Source organism: Protomyctophum parallelum (assembly GCF_964188405.1).
Source record: "Protomyctophum parallelum genome assembly, chromosome: 15".
NCBI classification, from domain to species: domain Eukaryota; kingdom Metazoa; phylum Chordata; class Actinopteri; order Myctophiformes; family Myctophidae; genus Protomyctophum; species Protomyctophum parallelum.
Window position 1 is genome coordinate 5,910,720 of NC_139710.1, and position 17,472 is coordinate 5,928,191.

A 17,472-nucleotide genomic window follows, 5' to 3' on the forward strand; every position below is an offset into this window, starting at 1 on the left:
TAGCTAATCCAACTGATGGATTGCGAGGACGTGTACTGTACGTCCTAGCACATTTTCATTGATAACGAGAGAAAAATATTCAGATTTATTTTCTTTTTTTTGGGGAGGGGGGGGGGGGGGGGGGGGTTGGCCTCTCCTTCTGCATCATACTTGTAAAGTTGCCCGAACGGCCAAGGCTCCAAGAATAGACGCAGTCCAAGAAGGTACATCTTTTGTTGTATTTATTTACCTCCAAAACTGATGAACAGCCCATATGACGGATTGTCACAGCCTGGGTCTGAGGCAAAACAAAATACTGCACGAATGATACTGGCCACAATACACTTTCAAAAACCAAAAGTAACAAATAAACACTTGATAACTAACAAAGACAAAAACAACAAACCAAGAACTAAAGACACTGAAAACAGGCTATGCCTTTCCTGAAGACCCTGGCAGCTCTCCCTTGGTGTTGTCTCTTTGCTGTCTCAAGCCAACTGAGCAATCTCCCAAACATTTCCACAAGCCTCCCTTATATACCAGGTGAGACCCCACCCACAATGATTAGTAATTGGACCAATCTACTCAAACAAGGTAAACCATGACCCATGAGTTAGACCAACTATACAATTACACATTTAGAGTCTGAATGTTTTCCAAGGCATCACATCAAACACAAAACAATTATGATAGCATTAGGCAACACCGATAAGTAGTACAGTATATGATGCTACACATAGCCACACCTCCAAGGAGCTTAATGACAGTCAATTAATGGGAGCAGCTGTGCAGTGTGCGTTTGTAATGTTCAGTTTCACATTGTGGAGTCTTCTAGTGTCTATAGGGCACGGGTTGCCCCGTGACAATACTCCTTGCTGTTTGTGCATGCGCGTTGGCGTTTACCTCCCTGTTTACGGCTCAGAAAGAATGCCTCGTATCTCCTAATCTAGGGAGATCTCCGTGGTTTTGACCAGATGGATATACTAAGCTCTTAATTTCTGACTTCAACATGCCCCTCGTTCAAAATATGAACGTGAGGGATTATTCAGCGACTTTATCGCAATCATAGCGAAGTAAGCAAACAACATTATTCCTCCCGGTTCTTGTGCGGAACGGAAGGGGGGGGGGGGGTTTCAGAGTAAAAGCTGCCATATCTGCGCAGCACCCTGCGAGCTGCTATTTTGAAAGAAATCCCGGCGCCGATTTTGTTAAAGGTATATTCAGTGATTTCACTTAATTCAAATATCACTTATTGTTTTGTTTTGTTGTGATAATCCTCCCTACTATAGAGTGTGCTGGCCATATAAGGAGTTCCTCCCTGTCCCCAGTTAACCCCTGGGGGTCAAAAAAACCTTAGGTTTCGTTTTTGACTCTCTATCCTGATTGGACGAAAGGCTGGGTCCCACAGCCAAAAACAAAACCTAAGGTTTTTTGAGTGAAATCACTGAATATACCTTTAATATTTGAAGGGTGGAAAAAAATACTTATTATTCAAACAGGAGAGTGTAGAGAGAGACAGGAAACCGAGGGCAGAGAGGCCGGGGGGGACATGATGGGAGTCGGACGCTGGTCCTCATGAGACACGTGCACCAGCTGTGCCACTAGTAGGCACGCATACATTTCATTTTCTACCCAGTCTGTTGAAAAAGTAGAAGTCTTGAAATGCGACCCCCCCATCGAGTTGAATGTGATAGGATGATAGCACAGTGGGGCCTGGCCTTTTGTTTTTTTATCCCTGCTACAGCAAATTCCATAACCGTCAACAGCTGAAGTGCTTTTTGGAGGAGACAATGTGCACCCAGGAAGATATGGGGGAATAAATCCTTGCTACTAACAGTTGTATACTCACTGGTATAACCCATTCTGGGCGGGCACCCATTTTGGTGTTGGCATCATGTTATGCTTTAGCTATTGAAAAATAGCAGATCTACAAGCTCATATCGCGCCACCGAGATATGAGCTTGTAGGTCTGCTATTTTTGAAAAAATCGAAGAACCACTGACATTTTTAGAATCTGATCTCAGGTCAGAATGGGTTAATCAGACCAGTGTGTGTCCAGTGGAAACCTCGTATGAATCTGATCTCAGGTCAGAATGGGATAAGAGAATCATAATCTACATGATGATGATGATCTACACAAATGTATAGACAGTATAGTATGTGTGTGTGTGTGTGTGTGTGTGTGCGCGTGTGAGACGGAGGCTCCTGTACCTTGCAGACTCGAGCCACCCGGGCTACCGTGAGCTCTGTGTCACAGTCCAGCTCCACAGCTCGCTCGCTGAAGAAGAAGTAGATCTTATCGTCATCCCCCTCCTTGCTGCCTCCACTCTCCCGCACCAGCGCAGAACCTACGAAGTCAGGCTCTGGACACACAGAACACACACACACACACACAGAACACACACACACACACACACAGAACACACACACAACACACACACACACACACACACACAAAGAAAAATAATAAACACACAGCATATTAAAAACATAAATCATATCCAAAGAAAGATATAGAGTGAGAGCGAAAAAGAGAGGCAAAGACAATAAAATCCTAATACACACACACACACACACACACACACACACACACACACACACACACACACACAGGTGCTACTCCCTTTTTCCAATCATCTCTCCCTAATTATCTTTTGTCTTCTCCACCATCCTCCCCTCGTCTCGCTTATTGCCTGCTCTTTCTCTCTATCTGCATGTCTCCATTAGCAGTGTGCCTGGCCTGCTCCTCCACTCTTACACCTGATTTCACCCTATCTCTATCTCTTCTAGTTTCCATCCATCCATCCATCTTTGCCTCTTAGTCTTTATTGTGAGTCTTGACTCTTTACATATATTTTCCTCTTTCCTCAAGGTCTCTTTTATCCCATTCTGACCTGAGATCAGATTCATACGAGGTTTCCACTGGACACACACTGGTCTGATTAAACATCAATTTCCTATTCTCTCATCCTCTCTGTATCTCTCTCTCTCTCTCTGTATTATCTCTCTCTCTCTCAGCAGGCTTTGTGGGTCTGTCTCCTAGGGATTCTTTCAAACCCTAGTATATTTAATTTCTCAACTCTCTCTCAGTCTCTAATATTTCTTTGGCTCACTACTATGACCTGACTTTGTTCTTTCATCATCATCATCCCCGTCTCTCTCATTATCATCTCAACATTAGGACGTGTTACAGACATTTCATCCTCTTTCACTTCTTCTCCTTTTCTGACTTATTCCCTCGCTCCACCTCCCCGCACCTGATAATGATATTTTCGTCATCTTCCTACCTCAGTCCGCCTCATTTCCTACTCTCGTTCGTTTGTGTCATTTCTTGCTCTTTAGCACTCCATCTTCATGTATGTATGTATGCGTACGCACGCGCGCGCGCGCACGCACGCGCACACGCACACGCACACACACACACACACACACACACACACACACACACACACACACACACACACACACACACACACACACACACACACACACACCCTTCTTGTCTCCATCATCCCTTCTTAGAGATTTTATCGTTGTCTTTATTGAGTTCTCTTGTTCTCTTTTATCGAGTTAATTCCTCCTGCCCCTTCTCTCCTCTCCTCTTCCATTCTCTCCATCTTTCGGTCTACTGTTCCTCCTCCCTCCTCCTTCTCCAGCTTCTCTCTCTCTCTCTCTCTCTCTCCCTTTACTCAGTCACCCTGTCCTCCATCCCTCTTTCTGAATCGCCATCGTTCCTCCTTATACTGTAGGTCTCAATCTCTCTCCTTCCTCGTCATTCCAGTCTTTCCCTTTTCTCCGTTCCCTTTCTCCCACCCCTTCACTCCCTCCCACTCCCCTACTTCTTTCCTGTCCCTCTCTATTTCTCTCATCATCCCTTCTTTCCTCTCTCCCCTTCCCCTGTCCCCTTGTCCCCTTCTTTCCTCTCTCCCCTTCCCCTGTCCCCTTGTCTTACCATTGATCCACGTGGGCAGGTATTCACTCTTCATGCTGTAGTGTTGTTGTCCGAGGTTCCTTAGGATCACAGGCTCCGTACCCAGGAAATTGTTGAGTGTGGCAGAGTACAGCTCCTTATCTGGACAGACAGAGAGAGAGGGAGAGGGAGATACAGAGAGACCGATTGAAGGTACTGTATTGTATGTGGTATTGTGTGTGGAGATAAAAAACAATCTACAAGCTCACAATGTGTCGCAGTGTGATTGACGCGCATCAACGTTGAATTCAGACGTTTCACCACAAATACAAGCATGGCATGAATGGCATGAATGGCATACAGGCATCAACCTGTATGAATGGCATACAGGCATCAACCTGTATGAATGGCATACAGGCATCAACCTGTATGAATGGCATACAGGCATCAACCTGTATGAATGGCATACAGGCATCAACCTGTATGAATGGCATACAGGCATCAACCTGTATGAATGGCATACAGGCGACAGATGAATTCAGTATTTAAGTCCGACGTCATTTTGTAGTGCTACGTTACGTCCGGGTCCAAGTGGCACCAGCTCCCGTCCGCATCCCATTGTAAATTGAATATCTAAACGCGTGAATCTTTTTAAATTGACGTTATTTTTCAGAAAGGAAGCCATAGAGGGTTAAAATGGGTCTTAATGCTTCCAACTCGAGTGGAATTATTAGTGTCAATGACAACAAAAATATATGATGTGGAGACAATAAAGACTATTATTATCATTATTATTGAAGGTGGCAACAGTCCATTTGCTCGGTAAAATATTTCGGGGGATATTTACAATGTGTGCAGGCTTGAGTATGTTGAATCTAGTTTGCAACTGTGTCAACTAAGGATTTAGTTGACACAATCAAATAAAATGGCGATAGTATTCCATGTGGGGCAGACGGCCTGTCACAGCCAGATTTTGGAGAGCAGTGCAGCTTTGTTGTTGCGAGGAAAGCGGTAAAATTAGACTTTTGTGGTCGTCTCAGATTTAGTCCGACGGAGCGCCACAGTATAACTCCATGGGGACACAAAAGCGACACAAAAGTAGGACCCGGAAGTATCTCAGGAGGGGGCGCTCACGTCACAGCTAAAATACTGAATAGTTTGATGTCGTGAAGTATTCTCAGACACATTTTTATATTGGTTATTTTCTCCTAGAGTGTAGACTTTTTGGCACAGAAGACCCTGCATCACACCTGGGGTACAATCAAGGCGCTGGCCTTGAACAGACAGCAGTGGAAATCCTTTGTTGCCGCCTAGTTTGTGGAAGACATAAAGTCTGGCTTCAGAGACTAGTTGCTGCCCTATATGCCAGATAAACGGCAGTAATTAACCCATTCTGACCCGAGATCAGATTCATACGAGGTTTCCACTGGACACACACTGCTCTGATGAACCCATTCTGACCTGAGATCCGATTCTAAAAAATGTCAGTCGTTCTTCGATTTTTCAAAAATAGCAGACCTACAAGCTCGTAGCGCGCCACTCGGTGGCGCGCTACGAGCTCGTAGATCTGCTATTTTTAAATAGCTAAAGCACGACACGATGCTAACACCAAAATGGGTCCCCGTTCAGAATGGGTTAAGCGAGTATAAAGGTGCGATACGACCAACTACTGTTATCACTGCATCACTGAATAAAACAATAGACAATAAATGGAATGGATGTATGAACCTATTATTATTATTATTACCCAGTTAAAACATGTGCTATTTAGTTTCATTTATTTGCTCACTGGTTTGCAGCCTGGGAAAGGACTAGAATCAGGTGCTGTGAAGAATCTGATGAATGTTCTTAATGATGCATGACTGTGGGAATATTTCATTGAATAGCCTTTGTATATGAAATGTGCTGCGCAAATGAACTGGCCTCGCCTTATACAAACTGCAAAAAATGTTAAAGGGACACTTCACCCTTTTTGCAATAAAATATATGTTAATGACGTTTAGAAGCTTTAGAACACTTTCCTGGGGGTATTTATGTGTGTAATATGTGGTTTTAGATATTTTAGATTGTAGCAGTGAGCCTGTTGTCTCTGATGTCATGGACACTGGGCTCACTTCCTTCCTGGACTACATGTTGTCTCAGTAAGACAGCTCTCCCCCTATCCACAAGCAGGAGCAGTGCACCAAAGAATTATGGGAATTGTAGTCCAGGAAGGTAGTGAGACCAGTGTCCATGACATCAGAGACAACAGGCTCACTGCTACAATCTAAAATATCTAAAACCACATATTACATACATAAAGCCCCCCAGGAAAGTGTTCTAAAGCTTCTAAACGTCATTAACATATATTTTTTTGCAAAAAGGGTGAAGTGTCCCTTTAAGCGTCATTTTAAACAGTGGCACAGAGTAAGAAATTGTGTAGAAAATGATTCTATGAAAAGTACAGTATTACAGTTGGAAAACTTTTTTTTTTCCTTCATTGTGATTTAAGAATATCACAATTAAATAAAGCCTTAGAATAAATGTGCAGGAGGTATACACCAGCATTACTGTGTGTAAACAAAAACCTGATCCAACATAAATCAACCACATCAACGAGTCAACCATTCACAGTTCATACGCAAAGGTGAAGACAGACTCAGACACATTGCACGCAGACAGAAAAGGATGGCCACTTACCCACTATTAACCCAGTGTGACCTTTGGCAGGATCATAGGGACACTTGCCCTTCCCATCCTCTAGGGCGCCATTGTTGAGCACAAAATAGTCTGCGTTCTGCACACACGCGCACGCGCACGCGCACACGCACGCACGCACACACACACACACACACACACACACACACACACACACACACACACACACACACACACACACACACACACACACACACACACACACACACACACACACACACACACACACACACAGGTGGTCAGTCAGTGTGTGTGAGGATACAGCTGTGAGCTCTATTTGTAACACAGTCTCAGCTCTCACCATGCTCTTCTGTAGCATTAGTCACGAGTATATGCGCACGCACTCACCACATAAGTGCATTTGGGCTGGAAGGCATAGGTGCCACAGGTGTACAGGTGTGTATGGTTGTAGCTCTGCAGGAAACGGATGTAGTTGAAACACTCCGTCTGTCAATAGAGAGAGAGAGATTAATATTTAATTGCACATACATTGTTTGTTTTTTTTTTGTTTTTTTTTCACTTAATTTTTATTTATTTACAGACAAGAAAAACAACAAACAAGACTATACGGAAGGAAAAGAAAAGGACAAAAAGTAAAAGAAAAAAGGCTGCATTTTTCATATTACAAAAAAAACATTCAATTAAATCCTATTGCAATATCGCTAGGCTGAGAGAAGAGATTCCACTTTTCCCATTTTTTATAGAATTTATCCTCTTGTAGTCCAAGTATGAATGTTATTTTTTCTTTTTTTTGTCAAATATGTTTTTATTGAACAGATTATAAATTATTACAAACATTATGATATGGAATACTTATACAAAAAAGAGAAAGAAATCCCTTAACCCTCTCCCACCCATACTGCTCAGTGACACTGCATACTATATGTAATAAGATGATAGAAAACTCATGGGAAACATCTGAAAAGAAAATGGCGTACAGTCAACCATATCAATGGTATCCTGTCTATTAATTAGTGTGGTTGCCCGAATGGGCAACCAGACTCTTGTAACTGTGACACTTTATTATTATTGTGGGCTCGCCACAGCGAGCACACAATAGTTATTGCCAGCCTATATTTATTTATTCTTCTTTATTCCACCCTTTTTTTTGGCACCTAACTACTTCCGCATACTTTATACTAGAAATTTAGTTCAAAGTTCAAACTGTTCGGCTCTTTGCAGTGATGGTTGCTTGTTTTTTTTTTTTTACAAAGTTTTATACTTTTTATACTTTTTAACTTTTTAACTTTTTTTTACATTCTTTATAGTGAGAGTCGATGGAAGAAAGGTCCCATTTTTCACAGTTAACTTTTTTGAGCTCTTATTACTCCGTCATACTTTCACTTTGAAACTTCATTCAAACTTTATAATGTTCATCTATCTTTGAACTTTAATTGGTGAAAAAGTTGTTTTGAAAAAGTTTATACTTTTTAAAATATTTAACTTTATTTATAGTTTTTTCCTCCCATTGACAATGTATGGGATTTATCTCTAAATCAACCTCACTTTTGCAGCCTCATTACTCTGGCATACTTTGTCGTAGAAACGTGATTTAAACTTTAGAAAGCTCACACGACTCTGGACTTTTTCGTGGTTCAAACCGTATTCGAATACGTTAAACGGTTTTTCCGAAATCTCAGTTCAATCGCAGGCCGTTTCGCCTAATTAGTGCCAACTTAGAGTGCAGGGCTTCTTTCACTAGAGTGTACAAACAGAAAATCTTTCCTTGAAAATTTACCAAACAAATTGCCGTCCCGGCCAAAATATTCACTTTACACGCATGTCCTTTGGTCATTTTGTAGCCACACATGTCCTCTTTCACACAATGTGACCACCAAAACACAGAGACATACAGAATGTGAACTACGGCCTTTTAAGTGACACAAATACAGTCAAGCTGCTCATTGACATCCATTGTAGAAATCTTACGAGGAAATTATCGCGATGACAATTCTTAACTCGCTCTTATAACCACATTTTCGATCGTACCAACACCACAATCGCACATGGTGTACCTCAATATCTCAGGCCACTCACAGCGAAGAAATTATTTGCATTCGACTTTTACTTTTTGCGATAGAGCAATTTGTTCGGGCATAGTTTCCCCCCATTCAAGACCATTCAAGATCAAGACCTTCAAGTTGCGCGCCACTTGTTTGTCTTTTACACTTCCACAGCTGAGACATTATAAGAGCTTAATTACAGGGCTGAAATTAAAGTTACAAGATCTCAATGAGTTGCTCTGCGATACCTTGTGGGCTTGTAGGTCTGCTATTTGTGCAATTGGATGGCCTTTACACAGCTCTCGCAAGAGCACGCACGCACGCATGCACGCACGCACACACACACCCTGTCTTCCTATTGGCTGGCCTTTACACAGCTCTCGCAAGTGCACGCACGCACGCACGCACGCACGCACACACACACACACACACACGTTTATAAAAAAATATTTTCAAAAAAATAAAAAAAAAATAAAAAAACTTTAAAAAAAAATAAAAAAAATAAAAAAAATAAAAAAAATTAAAAAAAATGAAAAAATTGAAAAAAATTGAAAAAAATGAAAAAAATGAAAACTTAAAAATTAGCATGTTAGCATTAGCATGTTAGCATGTTAGCATTAGCATGATAGCATTAGCATGTTAGCATGATAGCATTAGCATGTTAGCATGTTAGCATTAGCATGTTGACATTAGCATGTTAGCATGTTAGCATGATAGCATTAGCATGTTAGCATTAGCATGTTAGCATTAGCATGTTAGCATGTTAGCATTAGCATGTTAACATTAGCATGTTAGCATGATAGCATTAGCATGTTAGCATGTTAGCATTTGCATGTTAGCATGTTAGCATTAGCATGTTAGCATGTTAGCATTAGCATGTTAGCATGATAGCATTAGCATGTTATCATTAGCATGTTATCATTAGCATGTTAGCATGTTAGCATTAGCATGTTAGCATGAGCATGTTAGCATGATAGCATTAGCATGTTAGCATTAGCATGTTAGCATGTTAGCATGTTAGCATGTTAGCATGTTAGCATTAGCATGTTAGCATGATAGCATTAGCATGTTAGCATTAGCATGTTAGCATGTTAGCATGTTAGCATTAGCATGTTAGCATTAGCATGTTAGCATTAGCATGATAGCATTAGCATGTTAACATTAGCATGTTAGCATGATAGCATTAGCATGTTAGCATGTTAGCATTAGCATGTTAGCATGTTAGCATTAGCATGTTAGCATTAGCATGATTAAAAAATTAAAAAATTAAAAAAAATGAAAAACATTAAAAAATTTAAACTTTAACTTTTTTTTAAACTTAAAAGGAAAAAAATAATAATAAAGAACTTAATATTTTTTATCTTAATATTTTTTTTAAGAAATATCTTAGACCATTATCAATAATCATTGTGTTTATGCTTTTAAAGATAGGCCTATATGCTATTTGAACCTTCTATTTACATGTAAAAGTATGCTATTTCTGTTAAGCTCATGAATGCTTTTATATGTATACTCCATTGGATTGACTGTTTTTTTTCTTTTTTACCTTTTCTTGATTCATCAAGAATACATTGTAAAGCATTATTCATACATTACAAATCATTAGTAGACAGTAATACTTTACTTACTTTATTCTGCCCCTTTTTGGGCATCATACTACTTCCACATACTTTATTTCCGCTTTATGCAGTTATTTATGCTTAAACTATAGTTTTTACAAATGTTCATACTTTTTTAACTTTTACTTCAGCTTTAATACATTTTCTACTTTTCTTTACAATATGTTACAGTCCAGAAATTTTGATTATGGACTTAGACCACCAATGGTAACACCATTACTCCGGTCCCCGAGTTTCAAACTTGACACGGCAATAACTTTATACAAAGCATTTTACGCGAGCCCACGCAGTTTCTACAGGAACTGCTTTCTAGTTATTATTATTTTTTTTTCACTGGAGTAGTCTTTATTTTGACGCTTTATACCTCCCACACTGTACGCTGTACGCACTTGAGCCATATGTCAAATTGACCGGAAAAATCGGGAATCGTGTGCTTGTATTTTGTTAAGAGAAATGTTGTATAGTTTAATTGATATGAATTTATTAGTGAATTAAATGTCCCCATTGACATGAATGGGAAAAGGCAAAAATTCACATAAAAGTATTTGTTCGTCGGAGACTGTAATCACTACAGTTACAAAACTTTTAGGGATAATTCAACATTATCCCTAAAATTATTTAACCCTAAAATTTTATCGGTCGGCCTCATGGTGGCGCTATAACAGCCCACTTTACCTTTTGGCTTATAACTCTTGAACCGTAGGTCGTAAAATCAAAATTATTTTTTCCCTGGATTCCTTGGGTCATGACGCATCTCCCCATATAGGCCACGCCCATTTCCGCCATGATAGATTTTCCGCCATTTTGAATTTTGTCCAAAACACACTTTTTGCTTTTCCTCCTACAGATTTTGTCCAAATCTCACAGAAATCGGCACACGTGATCTCTGGACCCATCCAATTAAAACTGAGCCGCAGAATTTTGAAAGTGCGTATCGTTCGGCCGTAATCGTCTTCCGAAGTTAGTAGGAGGGGCCTATATCACAAAAAATGCCATAAATCACGAACGGAATGTCCAATCCATCCCACATTTCAATCACATGTCCGGGGTGGTTCAATCAACCAAGTTCTAAAAGCAATTCCATTTTCATCCATAGTGGGCGCCGCAAATGCGAGAAATGTAACCGTTTGTCGCAAAAACATGAATTTCGGGGGTTAAATCCCCTCCGAATTACTTACGCATGATCTAAGGCGTGACTTGAAATTGTAATTGGCTGGCAATACTAGTGGGAGGGGCATATGTAAGCCACTGCGGCAACCACACTCTGCAATTTTTTTAAATTGCGAATTTTCTAGTTAGTGTGGTTGCCCGAATGGGCAACCAGACTCTTGTAACTGTGACACTTTATACTTATTATTAGTGTGGTTGCCTGAAGGCAACCATACTATTGTTTTTGTGACCTTTTATTATTCTTTACGTGTTCTTATTATAGATAAACTTTATTTTGTCCCGTTATACCTCCCACAGTTTTTGTCGCACGCACTCGAGCCATATGTCAAAACGACGGGCTACATCGGGAATCGTGTGCGTGTATTGGGATAAGACATTTGTTGGATAGTTTAATTGATATGAATTAATTAGTGCATTAAATTTCCCCATAGACATGAATGGGGAAATGCAAAAACTCACTTTCAAATATTTTTTCCTCTGAGACCGTAAGGGCTATACTTACAAGAATTGGAGGAGAGATTCATAATAATTACTAAAATTAATTACCTTAGAACTATATCGGTCGGCCTCATGGTGGCGCTATAACAGCCAACTTTACATTTTTGGGTATAACTCTTGAACCGTAGGTCGTAAAATCAAAATGTTTTTTTCCATGGATTCCTTGGGTCATGACGCATCTCCCCATCTAGGCCCCGCCCATTTGCGTCTAGATAGATTTCCCGCCATTTTGAATTTTGTTCAAAACACACTTTTTGCTCCTCCTCCTACAGATTTTGTCCAAATTTCACAAAAATCGGTACACATGATCTCCGGACCTATCCGATTAAAACAGCACAGTCAGAATTTAGATCTTCTGTATCGTTCGGCCGTAATCGTCTTCCGAAGTTAGTGGGAGGGGCCTACTTTACAAAACACGCCACAATTCACGCACGGAATGTCCGATCCATCCCAAATCTGAATCACATGTTGAGGGTGGCTTAATCAACGCAGAGCCAAAAGCGATTCCATTTTCGACGGGTGCGATGTGGGCAACCACACTTTGCAATTTCCCGGAATTGCCTCTTTCTAGTTATTTTTTCACAGGAGTAGTCTTTATTTTGACGCTTTATACCTCCCACACTGTACGCTGTACGCACTTGAGCCATATGTCAAATTGACCGGAAAAATCGGGAATCGTGTGCTTGTATTTTGTTAAGAGAAATGTTGTATAGTTTAATTGATATGAATTTATTAGTGAATTAAATTTCCCCATTGACATGAATGGGAAAAGGCAAAAATTCACATAAAAGTATTTGTTCCTCGGAGACTGTAATCACTATAGTTACAAAACTTTTAGGGATAATTCAACATTATCCCTAAAATTATTTAACCCTAAAATTTTATCGGTCGGCCTCATGGTGGCGCTATAACAGCCCACTTTACCTTTTGGCTTATAACTCTTGAACCGTAGGTCGTAAAATCAAAATTATTTTTTCCCTGGATTCCTTGGGTCATGACGCATCTCCCCATATAGGCCACGCCCATTTCCGCCATGATAGATTTTCCGCCATTTTGAATTTTGTCCAAAACACACTTTTTGCTTTTCCTCCTACAGATTTTGTCCAAATCTCACAGAAATCGGCACACGTGATCTCTGGACCCATCCAATTAAAACTGAGCCGCAGAATTTTGAAAGTGCGTATCGTTCGGCCGTAATCGTCTTCCGAAGTTAGTAGGAGGGGCCTATATCACAAAAAATGCCATAAATCACGAACGGAATGTCCAATCCATCCCAAATTTCAATCACATGTCCGGGGTGGTTCAATCAACCAAGTTCTAAAAGCAATTCCATTTTCATCCATAGGGGGCGCCGCAAATGCGAGAAATGTAACCGTTTGTCGCAAAAACATGAATTTCGGGGGTTAAATCCCCTCCGAATTACTTACGCATGATCTAAGGCGTGACTTGAAATTGTAATTGGCTGGCAATACTAGTGGGAGGGGCATATGTAAGACACTGCGGCAACCACACTCTGCAATTTTTTTAAATTGCGAATTTTCTAGTTAGTGTGGTTGCCCGAATGGGCAACCAGACTCTTGTAACTGTGACACTTTATTATTATTATTATTTTTTTTTCACTGGAGTAGTCTTTATTTTGACGCTTTATACCTCCCACACTGTACGCTGTACGCACTTGAGCCATATGTCAAATTGACCGGAAAAATCGGGAATCGTGTGCGTGTATTTTGTTAAGAGAAATGTTGTATAGTTTAATTGATATGAATTTATTAGTGAATTAAATTTCCCCATTGACATGAATGGGAAAAGGCAAAAATTCACATAAAAGTATTTGTTCCTCGGAGACTGTAATCACTATAGTTACAAAACTTTTAGGGATATTTCAACATTATCACTAAAATTATTTAACCCTAAAATTTTATCGGTCGGCCTCATGGTGGCGCTATAACAGCCCACTTTACCTTTTGGCCTATAACTCTTGAACCGTAGGTCGTAAAATCAAAATGATTTTTCCCCTGGATTCCTTGGGTCATGACGCATCTCCCCATATAGGCCACGCCCATTTCCGCCATGATAGATTTTCCGCCATTTTGAATTTTGTCCAAAACACACTTTTTGCTTTTCCTCCTACAGATTTCGTCCGAATCTCACAGAAATCGGCACACGTGATCTCTGGACCCATCCAATTAAAACTGAGCCGCAGAATTTTGAAAGTGCGTATCGTTCGGCCGTAATCGTCTTCCGAAGTTAGTAGGAGGGGCCTATATCACAAAAAATGCCATAAATCACGAACGGAATGTCCAATCCATCCCAAATTTCAATCACATGTCCGGGGTGGTTCAATCAACCAAGTTCTAAAAGCAATTCCATTTTCATCCATAGGGGGCGCCGCAAACGCGAGAAATGTAACCGTTTGTCGCAAAAACATGAATTTCGGGGGTCAAATCCCCTCCGAATGACTTACGCATGATCTAAGGCGTGACTTGAAATTGTAATTGGCTGGCAATACTAGTGGGAGGGGCATATGTAAGCCACTGCGGCAACCACACTCTGCAATTTTTTAAAATTGCGAATTTTCTAGTGTTATTTGTTAGTGTGGTCTTTATTAGTAGTCTTTATTTTGACGCTTTATACCTCCCACACTGTACACTGTACGCACTTGAGCCATATGTCAAATTGACCGGAAAAATCGGGAATCGTGTGCTTGTATTTTGTTAAGAGAAATGTTGTATAGTTTAATTGATATGAATTTATTAGTGAATTAAATTTCCCCATTGACATGAATGGGAAAAGGCAAAAATTCACATAAAAGTATTTGTTCGTCGGAGACTGTAATTACTATAGTTACAAAACTTTTAGGGATAATTCAACATTATCCCTAAAATTATTTAACCCTAAAATTTTATCGGTCGGCCTCATGGTGGCGCTATAACAGCCCACTTTACCTTTTGGCTTATAACTCTTGAACCGTAGGTCGTAAAATCAAAATTATTTTTTCCCTGGATTCCTTGGGTCATGACGCATCTCCCCATATAGGCCACGCCCATTTCCGCCATGATAGATTTTCCGCCATTTTGAATTTTGTCCAAAACACACTTTTTGCTTTTCCTCCTACAGATTTCGTCCAAATCTCACAGAAATCGGCACACGTGATCTCTGGACCCATCCAATTAAAACTGAGCCGCAGAATTTTGAAAGTGCGTATCGTTCGGCCGTAATCGTCTTCCGAAGTTAGTAGGAGGGGCCTATATCACAAAAAATGCCATAAATCACGAACGGAATGTCCAATCCATCCCAAATTTCAATCACATGTCCGGGGTGGTTCAATCAACCAAGTTCTAAAAGCAATTCCATTTTCATCCATAGTGGGCGCCGCAAATGCGAGAAATGTAACCGTTTGTCGCAAAAACATGAATTTCGGGGGTTAAATCCCCTCCGAATTACTTACGCATGATCTAAGGCGTGACTTGAAATTGTAATTGGCTGGCAATACTAGTGGGAGGGGCATATGTAAGCCACTGCGGCAACCACACTCTGCAATTTTTTTAAATTGCGAATTTTCTAGTTGTTTCTACTCAGGTAATGGACAAGGGGCAGCCAAACCTTATCAAACTGTCTCTCCCTGTTTCTCAGGAAATACCTTATTCTCTCAAGATGAAGTGTACTAGTCATTTCATTTAACCAGTGCTTAAATGCAGGAGCCTCCTCCTTCTTCCAGTGTTTAGTTTTTCCATATCATACAGTTCTTGTTTTGTTTGTTTTGTTCCACTTTTGCTTTGGCAATGTAAAGTATGTTTTCTCGTGCCAATAAAGCTCATTTGAATTGAATTGAGAGAGAAAGTGAGATAAAGAGAGAGAGATAGTGGGAGAGAGAGAGAGAGAGAGAGAGAGAGATAGAGCGCATGAGAGAGGGAGGTCAGGACTGTCCCACAGTAATTTGACTTAGCTTGTTTAATTTGTTGGTCAAGTGCTGCTTTAATCCCTTTCTGTCTACAATATAACGAGTAAAACTCTTTCAATTGAAATAAATTGAAAACAGATGCTGTTGTTACACGGTGTGCACTGAGGCAATGAATAATGCACAGCAACACATATTGACGTTCCAACAGGAACACAATATGTATATCACAACATCTGAAATGAAGAGTTTACACATAGTACACATAGTACATGCATACACCTTCCCTAATGATTATATCTGGTTTCAGTATTCATTTATGGTGTATTGTCTCTATTATTAAGGTTATTGTAGCAGTACATTTATATTGGGGGGTCGGGAGAGGGTGGGGCGGGGGTCCCCGAGACATTGCCAAAGCATTTCCGGGCGTCCCCGGCCAAAAACGTTGAGAAACCCTGTTCTAGCATAGTGGTTCCCAAACTTTTTAGCCCGTGACCCAAAAGAAAAAAATTGAGAGACTCAAACTAGTATAGTGTAAATAACAGAAATACTACTGTAGCTTCGCGCCACGTTGTGAGCTTATAGATCTGCCATTTTCACTACTACTTAAACATTTGTTTACTAATTTAGGGAATTTCTTAAGATTGTTGTTGATTTCCTCATGAAATTACTGAAATGTATTACTTTTTAAGTACATGAGAAATATAACTTTTTTGGGAACGTCTTTTCTAAAATGTTTTGAAATGATAATTGAAAACTAAGTGTAGTAAACCAAAAAAGAAAGGGAACCATAAAAATGTGCCTGTGTGACCCACAAATGGGTCCCGGCCCAGTGTCTGGGCACCCCACTAGGCAAGCCCATTACACCACAGTACAGTGGAGTGGAGACAGACGGGAGAGAGAGTACAGTGGAGACAAACAGGAGAGAGAGAGAGAGAGAGAGATGGATCTCTGTGGCAAATCATAAACACACTGTGCGGCTCAGTCAAGGTCGAGGCTGTGAACAAGGCATATAAAACGAGGGGGTGATTTTGAATCTACAATGAGATCAACTCGAGAAACTGTTACCTGGTTGTTCTTGCCCTTGGTGGCACATTCCCTCTTCTTATCCTGGGGGGCCGGCCAGTCAATCTGAGAAACGGCAGGAGATGGAGGTAGAGGAGGAAGGGGGCGGGGCGGGGGTGAGAGAGCAAAGGGAGATGAGTAGATAGCAATAGAGGTATAGGAGAGAGGAAGATAATGCATTTGATTAGGTATAGGCACTACGGTCCTCATTCACAACGGGCGTTTACGCTCATAGCGTTACGTAACGTGAGCGGACAGGCATTTACATGGATTCCCACATTAACCCATTCTGACCTGAGATCAGATTCTAAAAATGTCTGTTTGAAAATGACAGTTTTCTGAAAAAGCTATGTTTCTATGTCAGTGGTTCTTCGATTTTTCAAAAATAGCAGACCTACAAGCTCGTATCGCGCCACTCGGTGGCGCGATATGAGCTTGTAGATCTGCTATTTTTCAATAGCTAAAGCATAACATAGTTCTAACACCAAAATGGGTTCAGAATGGGTTAATTCGGAATTAATGGACATGGCCGCGTGAACTTGACGCCGACGTCGGTTGGTCGGAAAGTCCACAAAATCCTCCGCCACCTCACCCCGTGGCGTAGAAGGCATACGCTCGCGTAGATTTATTCAG

At 40.6% G+C, this 17,472-nt stretch overlaps 1 protein-coding gene across 2 annotated transcripts in view; it reads right to left on the minus strand.

Moving 5' to 3' along the window:
* sema4c (sema domain, immunoglobulin domain (Ig), transmembrane domain (TM) and short cytoplasmic domain, (semaphorin) 4C) overlaps positions 1–17,472 on the minus strand; it is a 42,151-nt gene that overhangs the window by 16,200 nt on the left and 8,479 nt on the right. For both annotated transcript variants that reach the window (XR_014570397.1, XM_083784411.1), the window contains exons 2-6: positions 16,843–16,905; positions 6,935–7,033; positions 6,569–6,665; positions 3,932–4,051; positions 2,191–2,342 (exon numbers count right to left, since the gene is read on the minus strand). Coding sequence is in view for 1 of the 2 variants with exons in the window: in XM_083784411.1 (XP_083640537.1) it covers positions 2,191–2,342; positions 3,932–4,051; positions 6,569–6,665; positions 6,935–7,033; positions 16,843–16,905 (531 nt within the window). In the remaining variant the exon portion in view is untranslated. The remainder of the gene's footprint in view (positions 1–2,190; positions 2,343–3,931; positions 4,052–6,568; positions 6,666–6,934; positions 7,034–16,842; positions 16,906–17,472) is intronic.